This window comes from Cariama cristata, unplaced genomic scaffold, assembly GCF_000690535.1.
Source record: "Cariama cristata isolate BGI_N322 unplaced genomic scaffold, ASM69053v1 scaffold31398, whole genome shotgun sequence".
Lineage (NCBI taxonomy): Eukaryota > Metazoa > Chordata > Aves > Cariamiformes > Cariamidae > Cariama > Cariama cristata.
Genome location: NW_009631122.1, coordinates 298 through 14,865, shown reverse-complemented (window position 1 = coordinate 14,865; position 14,568 = coordinate 298). Strand labels below are relative to the sequence as shown.

At 41.7% G+C, this 14,568-nt stretch overlaps 1 protein-coding gene across 1 annotated transcript; it reads left to right on the top strand.

Moving 5' to 3' along the window:
• Nucleotides 1-218: 218 nt before the first annotated feature.
• MAS1 (MAS1 proto-oncogene, G protein-coupled receptor) lies at nt 219-1,208 on the top strand. The gene has a single exon (XM_009705841.1). It carries the CDS (start codon nt 219-221, stop codon nt 1,206-1,208), a length of 990 nt encoding a protein of 329 aa, XP_009704143.1.
• The last annotated feature ends 13,360 nt before the right edge of the window (nt 1,209-14,568 follow it).

The following is a 14,568-nucleotide window of genomic DNA, read 5'->3' as shown; positions in this document are numbered from 1 at the left end:
TCATTAACATTGCCAAGAGTAGTTCCATCTGGGTTTCAGCTAGACTCAGTATATCAAAACTGGTTTTCTTTTTGCTAAGGCTTTCAGATATGACCAGAAATCTAGGGTCCACAAAACAGAAAGAAAAGGGGGAGGGGAGGAGCACACAATGCTCACAGTATATTTTTATACATATTTACAGAAGGAAGAGCTGTGCTATCCAAACTTGAGCTTTCCCAATGGATGAGTCAAACATAACGTTTCATCCCAGCGAAGGCACAGAGAACATCTCAATGCACAGAAACATTTCTACACAGGAAAGGGTCTGGGAGATATTGACCCCACTTTGGGTAATTATGATCATCTCCTTCCTGGGTTTTTGTGAAAATGGAATTGTCCTCTGGTGCCTCTGCTTCCAGATCAAAAGAAACCCATTCACTGCGTACATCACACACCTGTCCATTGCTGACATCTCCTTACTGCTTTGTACATTTATTCTGTCAATTGAGTACATTGCTGGTTTTGGATTCGCATATGGTTTTTACTATTATATAACCACCACACTATCTATTGTCTTCCTTCTTGGATATAATACTGGTCTCTATCTCCTGACAGCCATCAGTATTGAGAGGTGTCTGTCTATTGTTTACCCCATCTGGTACCGATGCCACCGGTCACAGCACCAGTCGGCAATTGTGTGTGCAATTCTGTGGACTCTGTCTTTTCTGATGACAGTATCCGAATACTTAACATGCAAAGATGATTCAACGAAGGAACAATTCGACAATGGCAACCATTGCCAAGCACTGCTCATCTTCACCTGGATCCTGACTTTCATGATCTTCATTCCTCTAATGATTCTGTCCAGCCTGATCTTGGTTATCAGGATTCATCGTAACTCCCTGAGACCTCACTCGTCAAAGCTCTACGTCATCATTGTGGCCACAGTCATTGTCTTCCTCATCTTTGCCATGCCTATGAGGCTGCTGTATCTTCTGAATTACCACCACTGGTCATCTTTGCTCAGCCAGCAGAACCACGTCACCATTGTTCTCTCCACCATTAACAGTAGCATCAACCCCCTTGTTTACTTCTTCGTAGGAAGCAGCAAGAAGAAGAGGTTCAAGGAGAGCCTCAAAGTGGTCCTTAGTAGAGCACTCGCTGATGGGTTGCGGCCGAGAAGCCAGGAAGTTGGCATGAGTTTGGATATAGCCGAAACAATTTTCTAAAGCTTAGGGGGTAAACTCTAGGGGCAAATAATTGGACTTGGAAGGTTTAATAAACCACTGCAAAACTAAAAGTATTTTTCTTCCATAGAATGTAAAAAAGCAGTGGTGAAATGGTACTGTTATCTTTGGTGGTTAAGCAATGGAAAAATATGGACTAGAATAAAGATAACTTTTATTTGTATTTTCTTGATTATTCAAACACATGCTACATCCTGATGTGACTATGTCAGTCAAAGATACCACAGTGGAAAAGAGACAGGCCAACAGAGAATATTAAAAAAGGACACAGAAATATGTTATAAATAGTGTGACATTTATATGAGCACTGAGCACCCATAAATGCTATTGAAGTCATCAGGGCCTGTGTGTATTCGCATTTTTAAAAGTCAACCCCCCTAAACGCAGGATTCACGTTACATACTGGGATTTAGTTTCAATTGTTTCCAGCTTGTTTAAGTGCGCAAAAGAGCTGCTCCCTGGGGGAAACAGAGGAAGAAATCCACGTATGAGAGTAAGTCCCCATACATACCCAAAAACATACAGTGCAGCTTTGGTCTAGCAAGACATTTAAGTGTATGTGAAATGGTCAAGTTCCTCTGTGATTAAGGGGCTACTTCAGAGTCTGTTTTCAAAGTCTATGTTGCGTCATTTCCAGTGACATCAAAATTTCTCTGGGTCCTTGGACAATTCAGTACCTGACACACAGGAGAAGCTGGCAACGTAAGGATGTTGGCAACTCACAGAGGGCTTTTGCCCTAATTATAAAGGGTGGGGCTGGCTTATCCCCAAAATATCAGTGTTCTTGTAGGTTTAGGTATTCAAGGAGTCTATGAGAGAGTCAGTCCCAACATTTGCTGTCCCAGCCACTCGCTTTCTATGTAGCTGTTCTCTGGGAGTATATATTCCCTGTGTGGTCTCTCTGTTTTATAACAATCAATTTTGGATAAACAGAAAAAAAGAAAGGTGCCTCACACAATGCATGACTGGGGCTACACCCCAGCCACACCGTTCCAGCTGACTGCTTCCTTCTGTTGTATGCCAGGGTACTGGCCCTGGTATTTTGCGGAATTTAATTCCCAGGGCCACTTGCCCAACTATAGCCAAGCTGCAGAGCGCAGAGAGAGACAACAGCAAGGAAGGGATGGGGCTAGGTCAGGTTTATCACCCAGACACGGAATATGGGAGGTCTGGGCAGTCAGAGAGCTGTGGCACTTTCAAAGAGACATGTGGGAGATGCATTTGCTTCTGGCCCCCATGGAGCTCCAAATGCAGCAGGAACAGAGACCTCCTGCCACAGGCAGAAGCAGCATCTTCAGCTTCCCGCCAAGTTTCCATTGGCACAATTAATAGCTAACTGGGGAAAGAAAAATACAACCTACCCTTCCTTTGTTGAAAGATTGCCAGTCCTCGAATAAGGAAGATGGTAGGATAAGACCAAGGACTGGATGGGAATTCACATAGAGAAGAGATCTCAGAAGGATAAATATTCCTTCTCTACATGTGCCCCTTTCTCCTTAAAGTGTTGCAGTGTTTCATTGCAGAAAAGACCCAGGAAAAGGAAGAGGTTACCCTTAATTCCCTCACTCCATTGAAACCTTTATCTATGACAGCCCCTCCACTTGTCCCAGGGTTTGTCTTTGAAACTCTGGCCCCAAGCTAGTCGCCTCTATTGATTCAGGTGGCAGATGACTGCAGTCTGCTTCTTTCTTAGGGCAGTGATCTACTCTACTGCTGGAATGACAAATCAGCAGAGCAGCTCCCCATTGCTGATGGTGACTGCAGGATATGGCAAGGGGTCTGTGGACACCCTGGGAGGGTCCGGGGGAATGAGCGTGTGTGATGGCCACATACATGTGGCATCTCTGTGTGCATGTACCTGCTGCGGGCTGGGGGACTGTCGGGGAATTTGTCAACACTGATAAATGCCATAAGCTTGAATACTAGGGTAGATCTAGCTGAGAAAAAAACAGTGTCTTCTCTAAAGCCATTCCCTACCCTTACCTCAAGACCCTTTACAATAACCACACAGAGAACCAGAGAGAGGGGAAAAGTTGTATGTTCAAAACATGTTTCCACTGTAACTACGCATGTAACCCAGTTCTCTCAAACTGATGAGACAAAGGCGTATTATTTACAGTGCTTAAACGTACCCAGATTATTATGACAGGTTTGGGTTAAGGATCACTATGCATGCAGCCAGGGCAGTAGATCTGAGGAGGCAATAATATGCAGCAGGGCAATTTGGATGCTCGTGAGCTGAATACGTGCTCTAGGACTTTTAGCTTCTTACTCCTTTTCACCTGTGTCTGGCCATGCCCTCAAATGTTTCAGAATTTGGACAACTGTCCATAGATCAGTTCACAGAGCAGACAAAATTAACATTCAGCAAGAGATGAACATCCAGAAGGATGAAACAGCTAGCAGTTGAAAAATGATTAATGTTTCCCCGTCCACAGATAAAAATATCTTAGGTATGTTCTTTCTTCTTTATCACAGCACCTGATGACTCTTCTCTGTGCAGACAGGCTGCAGTACAAGGGGAACTGATAAGCACATTATTCCATGATTAAAAAAAGAAACAGGGAACATTTGACATTTCATTTGTTGCACAACAAGAATGCAATTCTCCACCAGCTTGCATTTTTAAACAAGATTTGCATCTGTGGGAGAGGGTGAAATAACCTTGTGTGGATCAGCTGGTGTTAATAAGCACTTTGCAGTGGTGCAGAACAGAAAAGATTGTCTTGTGGGTAAAGTACTAGCTGTGGAGTTTAGTGAGGTGGGTTCTGTTTTAATGCAGTCTTCGCACCTAATTTTTCTGACCCTCCCTTTGCTGCCTACAAAATGAGGATTATATTGTTTTGTTTCCAGTGTTGTGCCTTCACATTTACCCTATAGACACTTCAGAACAGCAGCTATCTCTTGGTTATCTCTTGTAATGTGTAGGGTAGTAAGGACTCAATTTTGCTGTGCAGTGAAGACAAGGAATTACTCAGGGAAGAAATGCCCAATATATTCTTTACTTTATTAAAACTTTCTTTACCACACTTCTGTTCTACTTGATACTAATCAATGTTGTGGGATATAAAAGTGTGGTCAGAAATGCAGAGAGGGAAGTCACTTCCCTTGGCATTGCACTGAGGTTTTTTGCTGTCATAACTACACCCTGGGCGGAGAGGATGACATGGGGCTGGTTGCTGTATGGGTTCAGGTCCAAAATGATGCGATGAGTTTATGCAGAAGCTTTCCTCTGTCACTCACAGACTTTGTGAATGATCCTTGTGACATCAAGGGCAGAGGGGTGAGGAAGAATATACTGCCTAGTTTACTTCTAGCCTGGAGCTTAGCCCGGGAAATCCTCTAAGGGAAGCTGAAATACTTGCCCGTTGTACTGTTTGCCGACGTAGAACAAAACCTCCCCTTGCTCCCTTTCCTAGCAGTGCACAGCATTTCCTGGTATAATGCCTCAGGTCACCTTCTTGGGCGAGGATAGGAGGGACAATTCTATTGCAGGGTCCTCCAAAAAATCCTACATAGATCTCCAGCAAGGCCCTAGGTAATTTCATTCTCTGGGAGCCTGTGACACTTGGCTCTGTACGCACCTGGGAGAGACTCCTTCCCATGTCCTCCCGCTCTGCACGTCTCAGGGGGAGGGTGATCCACACATCAGGTTTTGTGAGCAGAGGTTCAGCACAAGGGATCCCATATGACTCCTTGAGTTTCCCGCATCACAGATGCCCGATGAGATGGTGCCCAGAGAGACCATTTAAATCCTTACCTGCCTTTCATCCTCTACATTCTGCAATACTTTCCCCGAGCTGCTTTCTTGACCTGCAAATACCCACAGCCCTCAGCCTGTTATGCTAGACCTGGACTGCGTACTCCGGTGGTGGTCGTGGGGTGTGTACCGCTTTGGTACCTCGGTGGGCGTCAGGGTGAAACCTAGCTGTGTGCCCCCCTCTCCTTCCCCAGCAATGCCCCGTTTTCAGCAGAAAGGACAGCTGCTGGCTGCGGCTTTCAGTTACTCCTTTAGTTCACGCAGTGGCATTCATGGCCTGCTGATGTTGCAGCGATGATACTGGTTGGCAGAGGATATTCTCAGACGGTACCTAGGTCAAGGGAAAGTAGAAAATCGGTGTAGCTTATGTGTAGCTGCCAAAATATGCTGCCTGCCATGTATGTACTTCGCTGCTTCTCTTCCTGACTCCATGCAGAAATAATTTATTAAAATTCACTACTTGAGGCTTCTGGCTACCTATGCAACAGCAAGGCCAGTTTGCTTTCCATTTGGTTGCCTAGGTGCTTATGTGATGTCCACATGGAATTATTTTGCTTTTCCAGTTGACTCCTACAAGCCTAAAAGATGAAGCACCGGGATCTACATTCAAAGAGAAGTACTGTAGGTGCAAAACTCTGAAATCAGAGAAGAGGTACTGAGATGAGGTAGCCTGTGAGATTCTAATACTTCTGCCTTGCGTATAATAATTCAATTTTTAATTATATGATTACAACCTATTTTTTTCCAAACTGGACTCTTGCCTCATTAAATACACAGACTAGACCTGCTCCTGGTATAGTAAGTATTTCTAGAATCCTTGCTTCAGCTGTTTTAGAAATATGGAAGGTAGGAAAGGAAAGGGAGTGGCCGTGGCAGTGTCCATCTAGCCCCAAATGCTATCTCCAGCAGTGGTCATGAGCAGATGCCTACAGAGAAGAAACAGGGCAAACGCATATCACGCTTCCATCTCATCCTCTCCAAGCCTTCAACACAGTTATCAGGTCAGAAACTTCCTGGTCTAGAAGTCTTTGCATTTGGCAACTTTTGATGGATTTCTCTTCAACAAATACATCTGACCTCCAATGGAAGCCATACAGGTTTTTTTAAGGCTTCAACATTGTTTCACAGCTTAATTAAATGTTTCCTGAAAAATATCCTCCCTTAGGTTGTTTTTGAGCTGCCTCTTCCTAGATCTTTTAACGCCCCTAATTCTTGTCTTGGGGAAAAAATGATGACCAATGTGCTCCGCCTAGCCTGTCTGTGGCACTTGTGATTGAACAGGTTTCTGCTGTACTTCCCAACAGCTATTTCCCCTTCAACTTCTTTCTTAAAAAAAAAAAATAAAAATCTCCTCACTTCAAAGGAGCTCCTTTCTTGACATTGAGTGCAATTGTCCACAAATTTTGTTACTCCTGCAAGGATCTGGATGTATTATAGTAGCTACTGCGCAGCAATGTTTTGACAGTGGTGTTTTGAACCAGGTCCTACATGGTACTCAGTCAAGTCAGGGGATGTTTTTCTCACCACCGGCCCCTGCACCAGCCGCTCCACGGAGAGTCACTGTCTACCTGAAACTGTCACCTTGGCCCCACGCTCTGATGTGACGGTCACTCTGCCATGGGGTACCCCTCGCCTCGCATGACCGCCCTGTGCTCTGCCTTCGCAGCATCTTTGGTCTCCCTCAGCACCTTGGATGGGCAGTCAGTGATAGAGAAAACAGAAAAAATGTATATTCCTTATTCCAACTGGAATTTTAGTCCATAGGTTTGAAATCTAGACTAACGTTAATTTGTTATAGTGATTTTTATCCTAAACTTTCTTGAATTTGCTGTAATTACTCCACCACTAACACTGTCTACTTATCTTTCCTCTATAGTTTGTACCTTAGTATTTCACAGTCACCCTGAAGGATTGTCCTCAAGGGTAGGAGAACTAAATTCTTACTTGGATTCTATCATTCTAACACCACTAAGCAAGAAGTGACACTAAGCAACTAATTTTGGTTGTGGGTTTTTGGGTTTTTTTTAGAGTTGGACAGAAAGTGTCTCTGGAATAGGAGTACCTTTGACTTAAGTATTTATTTATCCCATTAAGAATTTACTTTATGACAAATATGGGCCTTGACAATTGGATGTCACAGCAAATAAATAGTAATTTTAATGATAAAAGGTAACAGATCTTTGAGGTAAAGAATAAATTAAAATATTTACCGAAGCAAGTATTCTTATGTGCTAAGAGTCTACAAAGAGATGTAAAACTTTTTAACAGCTATGTGCAGAAGATGGAGTGAACACCCTGATGTCACTGCTCTATCTCAGAACAACAAACATTTGCTTAAAGGTGTTGGAAGAGGGTGTTTTATGTTCTATGTTGTCTTTGGTCTATCTGGATATATTTTTTGACTCAGAACGACATATGTATTCCAGATATAACTTTTAAATATTATTTATAGGAAAAAAAGTTCTCTTTATTACAAGGAAGATCTTCAGATGAACACATATTCTAAGCTCACTGAAGATACTCAATTATACACTACAGCAAAGTGTAATTATTTTGGTGAAAATAAACATATACAACCAGCAAATTTTGTTTTGGCTAATTTTGATAATTTTTTCCCTGGGCTTGGCCTGGAAGGGACCTGCCCCTAACCAGGGGACAGGCTGGGCCAGTCAGACCAATGTTGGAGCAATGAACGATGTCTCTATTGCTAACCTTGGCACGGCTGAGGTCCTTTGCAAATATAGCTCTATTCATTAACTATCTATCTCCTTTATTATCAACTCTCTTCTGGTTCATTTATCTCTTAGCGTATATCTTTCTGAGCACAACACTGGCCTCTGTTTCCTAGCAGCTTTCAGCATTGAAAAACTTTTATCTGTACTTTTCCTCATCAGGATTTGATGTCACCTCCCAAAGCATCATTCAGCCACTGTGTGGGTTCTCCGTTGTTTAACCCCTATAGCAAAAGACTCTAAGCCTGCCGCACAGCCATTTTAAGTCCTTGGGCAGTCACAGTGAAACATATGCCCTGCTTCTCTTGTCTTTCTATCCATCCTGAGCTTCCTACTGTGTACTCCACTCATACTTCCCTCCAGTTTGATCCTTAGCATAAGACTTGTAAAATTCTGCAGAGATCGGATGGCTCCTACCCTGTCTACCCAGCGCCACTGCAGCTGTTACCTTCCACTCTTGGCCATGCCCATGAGATCATGTACCTCCTGTAGCATTAGGGTAACAAAACAGTGCCAAGAGGATTGAACGAGCTTTCAGTACCGCTGCCCATCATCAAACACAGTGTAGGTCTCATCATTATTGCTTTGTATGGGGCAGCAAGAAGAAAAGATGGAGAAAATCCCTCCAAGTAGTTTTACTGAAGGCTTCAAAGAGGAATTAGTGCTAGCACATCAGAAGGCAGCAGCTTCTCCAACCCCTGTTTCAGAGTGCAGGCTCTGAGGCTCAAGTGCATATTAGAACACTGTAAAGGTGAAAGTGAAGGCAAGTAATACACAGACAAAAATATTTTCTCTCTTGTGTGGCACAAATCTTCCAACCTATTTTGGGAGAGAACATACACGGTATTTCCTAATATTACTTTATTTCAGCTGCTAAGGAAATAACTGTCTGGAAATATCAATACTTGCTCCTAGTAAATTTTCCACCACAGTTTTAATTCACTTTAGTAAGGGTGAACTGTAAGATCTTCTTCCCCATGATAACATTTATCATATCTTTAAATTTCATGTCATTACATGAGAAAATGCCAGAAAACTCTTCAAGACAGTTGTCATTCCATGTTGATGTGATGCATATTTCTTAGCCCACTCACTATCATATTTACATGTGTTCTGTTCCTTTAACTCAGGTTCCGACTGAAAAAAGGGTAAGGAAAATCTGGATTACTTTCACTGACTCAGGTGGAGATATTACAGATTCTTGTCTTTCTTGTCTGGTGATCTACATGTGCAATCTATTATTATAATCTAACGTGAATCTTTAATTGAACCATTTATACAATATTGTTATTTGGCATTAATCCTGTAACGGCTTAACTGGGCCTTCACATATACAATGCTATTGATATTTATTTTTCTCTACCCTATGTCCTTCAGCAACTTGTGAATATAAAACATACAGGGAAATGTGGTATCTATTATTAAAGAAACAGATTGTTACTTTTCTTCTAAATGAGTTTTTATGTAACCTTATTTCTTTTTCTTCTACTTCAGATATCTTAAAATGTTTTACAGACAAATGTAATGGAAATAAAATGCTTATCTAGAAGACATTTAATATAGGTCTAAACATATTTATGAGTATGGTTATGAAAACAAATGTGTATACATGGACAGAATATATAAATATATTCTAGCAAGATAGGGTGATAGAAGCATCAACTGAATAAAGTATACCACATATTTTAGTCCTCCACAAATAGCGCATTATGCAAGAAATGTCTTGCACAGCTTCTTTCCCCTGGGAGGAATATGAAGAAAGAAAATGTAGGTTGAGCCTTGATGCTTTAAACAAAACTGATTTGGTAATTTCTCTGCTGTGTACGAAGTTTGTTAATTTTTAAGTGTGATGCATAATACTAATGAATTAGGTGAAATAACTCCTGAATTAGAAAAAGCTAAATCGCTTGTTCTCTCAGAATAAAAATACAGCACGATGGAGCAGTAAATCTTCCAGATGTAAGAAGTTTTATTTATTCACTTCAGCTCCCCAAGAGATACCTGCAGGTTTTTGCCATGGCAAGTGGTCTTTACATACCATGTACTAGCTTGCACTTCTCACAGCAGAGGAACCACAACTGTTCCCGGCTCCTGCAGGTGAGGGAGCAGGAGGTTATCTTTTGCCATTATCACATCCTTCTGTGCTGAGCTGCAAATGACATTGAGATAATCATGTTACAGATGAGGTCCCAGATGCAGGAAAGAGAAATACTTCATGTCCAGCGGTTAAAAAGTGATTGGAAAAATCAAGTTACTGGAGAGTAAAACATGATTGATTATCGTATTTGGAAAGAGATGGTGATATTTTTGGAGTACATGGTTAATGACCCCAGATAACAGCCTGGGAGATTGCTGACAAATTTAAGTCAGGAGGGGAATAGAGGGAACTGTCAGAAAATAACTCTGAAATAACAAACACTTTTGGGGACATTTTCATTTCCAAAGCCTGCCTTGCAAGTGGGGGCTGTGTTTGCTACCACCACACTTACATCTGCTCTTCTGATAGAAAGCTCTCTGGGAACACAGCGAGGTCAGCAAGAGCAGGTTCACGTTGCATGCCTGTTCGGTATCAGCATAGGTCCCAGAACCAAAGGATGGTGGCTAGCTCAAAGAGGGCTGGCAACAAGACACCACAGACAAAAGCTCCTTGGAGAAGAATAGACCAAAGTGTGAAGAGCGATGCTGAAGTAAAAGCACCCAGGACTGGGTAACAAGGTTTAAAACACTGAAGAGTCTTTCACTCTTTACTGCCTTGGTAAGGTGCTTTAAGGTTAAATCATTTGTGATAAATTTCTAGAAGGCTCTTCAAATGAAACAGGATTAGCAGAAAAATCAAATCATATTCCTCTGACATAAAAAACTTGTGCTAGTGAAATTTCATTGACTACCAATGAAAGTACTATTGGTTTACTCTGGTGAAGTGGTTTCTATTTTACAGTTCTTGCTCTACTTGGTGCAAGTCCACCAAGTAATCAAGGCCCTAGCTGGTGAATCAGATCCTTCATCATCATAAAATACTGAGTTCTGACCCAAGCATAAATAGCCAAGAGCCATATTCCTGGAAAGCTAGACCAAAGATGTGAAAAGAGATGGAAGAACACAGAAAAGCTGCTATAGCTTTGCTCAGGCAATGACTCAAGAACGGCCTTGACTAAGGCCATCTGCTAATCTTCTAAGCCACAGTACAAAACAGTGCCCTGTTCAGTCCATACACCGACTATAGTGTGCAAGGACCTTCCCAACAAGACAAAGATTTCAAATAAAGTCAACGTGTTTAGACAAAGTTGATATTCTTTTACAGTTTCAGTGAACACTATCAGCTAGATTAGGAAATGTCATTAATTATCTCTCTAGCTGCATTGGGAAGCCTAAACCTAAGTCTGCGAAACAAGGTCATCAGGCACTGTTTTCCTCAACAGTCTTATTTTAAATTGTTCTAAAGCAGGATAACTCATCATAACAAATCAGGAGGTAACTCTTATCAAGTCCTTGCCTTTGAAAAATGCTAGAGAAAGGAACAGGGAAGAGTAGAAGTGGAACAGCAAAGGAAGGAAAAGGAGTAGCAAGAATTAAGAGAAACGGTGAAAGACTGAACAAGCAGCAAAAAGAACATGGAACATTCAAAACTAATGGCAGTGGGTATAAGATTAGGAAGACTAAAGTTTAGGCGTAGCGAGCAAGAAAAAGGGTTTGAAAGAGAGAACCACCCAGTGAGCTGTGCCTCTGTGCTTTCTGAAGAACAGCAAGGCTCCATGGAAGAGACTTATGAAGTTTTCACAAAGTATAAAAATAATTATTTTATTCTACTGTAGCTTACAGACAGCTAGAAATAAACTGTCCAAACCTCACTGGAGAAAGAATTTCTCACAATCAAATGTAAAACCAGCTCTGGATTCTGAAAAAGTTTTTGTTCCTATTTATTGAAAAGACAGAGATCAGATATGAGTGTTAGAGGGAACGGAGACAATAACGGTAGAAACGAGCTGCCTCTCAGGCAGCCGGTACTGCACAGCTGATACTGGCCACATGGAGCAAGACTGTGAATCGGAAGAACATGAAACGATGTGACATTTGACACCTGGCGAGCTGCAAGGAAGAATCCTAGAGGACATATGTATTCATCACCTATACACGATACGCTGCCTACTGAAAACCATCCATAACTTGGAAGTTTCCGCATGAGTGTCAGGTATACTGGGATTTACTGCAACGTAACTAGCAGTCATCGTGCTGAGCCTCTCCTGAGGAAAAGGAAAAGGTAAGATTATGAGATTACATTTCAGAATATTTTAACACTCTCCTGTGGTATCCGGTTAGCTGAGATGCCGGTATCATTAAACATGGGTGATAAATATTTAAATTATTATTTATAAATGATACTCAGAAATAAACATTTCTGCCTATTTGCAAAACATAGTTTAGGATACAAAAATGACAGACACGTAGCTCCCACCAGGTTTTATGCATGTACTTAGCTTTAAACATGGGAGGAATGCCATGGATCTTGAGAGAACCATTGGATCCCCCAGATTATAAAAGTTAAGGAAAATATATAGGAAATGGAAACAGTCACAGGATTTGAATCTGCATGCTTTGCACAGGACTGGAATCTGCAAACTTTCACTTTATAATTTTATTTTAAAGGTATTTGTATTTACAATGCATATTTCAGTATTTCTGCAGCTCCATGGCTATCCTTGCTGTGTTGCCATTTTGATTTATTGTTAGGTTGATGCATACCTATTAGTACTGCAGATGAAAGTAGAATTTCTGTTTCTTTCCTTTCTAACCAGATTTTTTTTCTGATGTTTCAATTTCTTTCCTTCTTGTTAGGTAGCTGTTCACATACTTTTCTCTGTATGCACAGAAACTGCTCTGAAGTCTCTTGAGCCTTCTGCAAATATAGGGGCCTACGCATACAAAGCAGTATGCAGAAGGAAGAATGTAACTCTTATAAACCGCTTCATTCTTTTGTCAGTAAACAACTTTGAATTAGCTCTTATCAGGTAACTGAAATTAACTGTTTATACATTGCCAGGCCCTGACACTGCAGATATTTGTACACATCCTTAATGTTGGCAAGGTGAGCAGTCACATTGCCTTCAGTGGAGTCACTCACATGCCTAAATGTACACAAAGATCATTTCAGGAATAAAGTTCTATTTGCAGAAACTCAGGTAGATAATAAGATCAGAAGCTACAGTACGTCTGCCTGCACTGCTGTCCGCAGTGAATTTCCTGGTCAATACATTTTTAATTCAACTTGGTAAGCAGAATTTACAGTAAGCCTGATGTATTTGCACTGCTCTGTGTAGAGTGAGTGATGCTGGTACTGCCAGTAGAGCAGGAAAGTTTAAGAAACATAACCACAGAAATAACAGACTTGGTATTTCTTTTGTCGACCGCTTTTGTCTTCTTTTGAGCCTTTGAGTTCATGACATCAAGCTTGTCTTTAAACTATATAGGCTGGAGTCTTAAAAGCAGACAACAGGGATTTGTGGGTAATCAGATTTAGAGCTTTAAGGAATCCACTGAAGGCTAAAACAAAAAAGCAAGACTTGGCAATAATCCATCATATAGTAACAGAAAACTGCCAAGGGTAACAGCATTTACCCAGTCCTTTTCATTACTTTTTTTCTTCTTAGGTTTTCAGCAAAGATAGATTGATTATTGTTTCATGTCACAACTCTCTTTCCAGCATAAAGACTGAGGGTCTTCCTCTCTTCACCAGCTGAGGACACTGCAGTTAGGCTGTGATAACTAAAAGCTAAGCTGCCACTAACAGCTTAACAGACCAAACAATGTGGTCCATTACTTCTTTACCTGCCTCCTCTTCCTCCTCTGCCCTTGTACCAGCATTCATCACTTCACTAAGCTGCTACACCTGCTGAGCCAGCAGAAAAGGATTCCTTTTTTTTCAGCAGGTGATTTTTTTTCTGTTGGACTAAGGAGTCAAATTGAGTTGAGCGGCTTTACACAAGTACCAGCACACCACGTGCGAGCAGACAGGCAGAGGGGACCAGGGGCTGAGGCAGTGCGTGGCAGTGGGGAGCAGCTGGCTAGACTTGAGTTCTAACTTCTGCCTTCTCTGGTCGCGTGAAATTTCACAGCAGCTAAAGCTGATCTTAACTCGGGGCCTCCTCTCCCTGCAGCACCAGCTATGCCTTCCTATCCCCCTTCTTGAGCTGGAAGCAGGCTAAGCTGCCATAGACGCAGATCTTCAGTGCTGTCTTATTCCTTTGGATGCCAGGGGATGGGGCAAGAAAAACAGAAACTATTTCAGTTGTAGGCCTTTGGCATTTCTTTGTGCAAATGACTTTTGGAAAGAATTCATAATTAGTGAACAGAATTTCCTCACACAAATAAGACAGCTGTCTGTTTAATGACTGTAATTTTTATTTTTCTTTCACTCTCCCCACCTTTATGCCTCTTCCCACTCTCAAAGGTGCTTTTCTTAACTGCAGTTTCATAAAAATTAAATGCCAAGTCCCTCTTTTGAATCTTAAGCACTCCAGTTAAAATTTGCTAAATTCTGGAAATAATCTATGATATGAGCTCTGGGCCTGCTGGCTCTTCTCAGTCGTCTAGGAGGCAGGGCAGTGTCTGTTCCACTTCCCTCTGACACGGCTGCTGCCTTGTGCAAGCCTCCCCTCCTGCCCACCATTTCAAATGGGGGCTAATTTCCACACCACGTCAGCTTCCTCACTGTAGCAATAATTCTGGCTGTCACATAACCAACCACATCCCTGCCATCACCTCCTCAGTCTCCATCCCCAATGGCTTTAGTTTTCTGGTCTCTCCCAAGACTTCACAGCACATTTTGAGTAACTTATTGAAAACTCCATTTAAC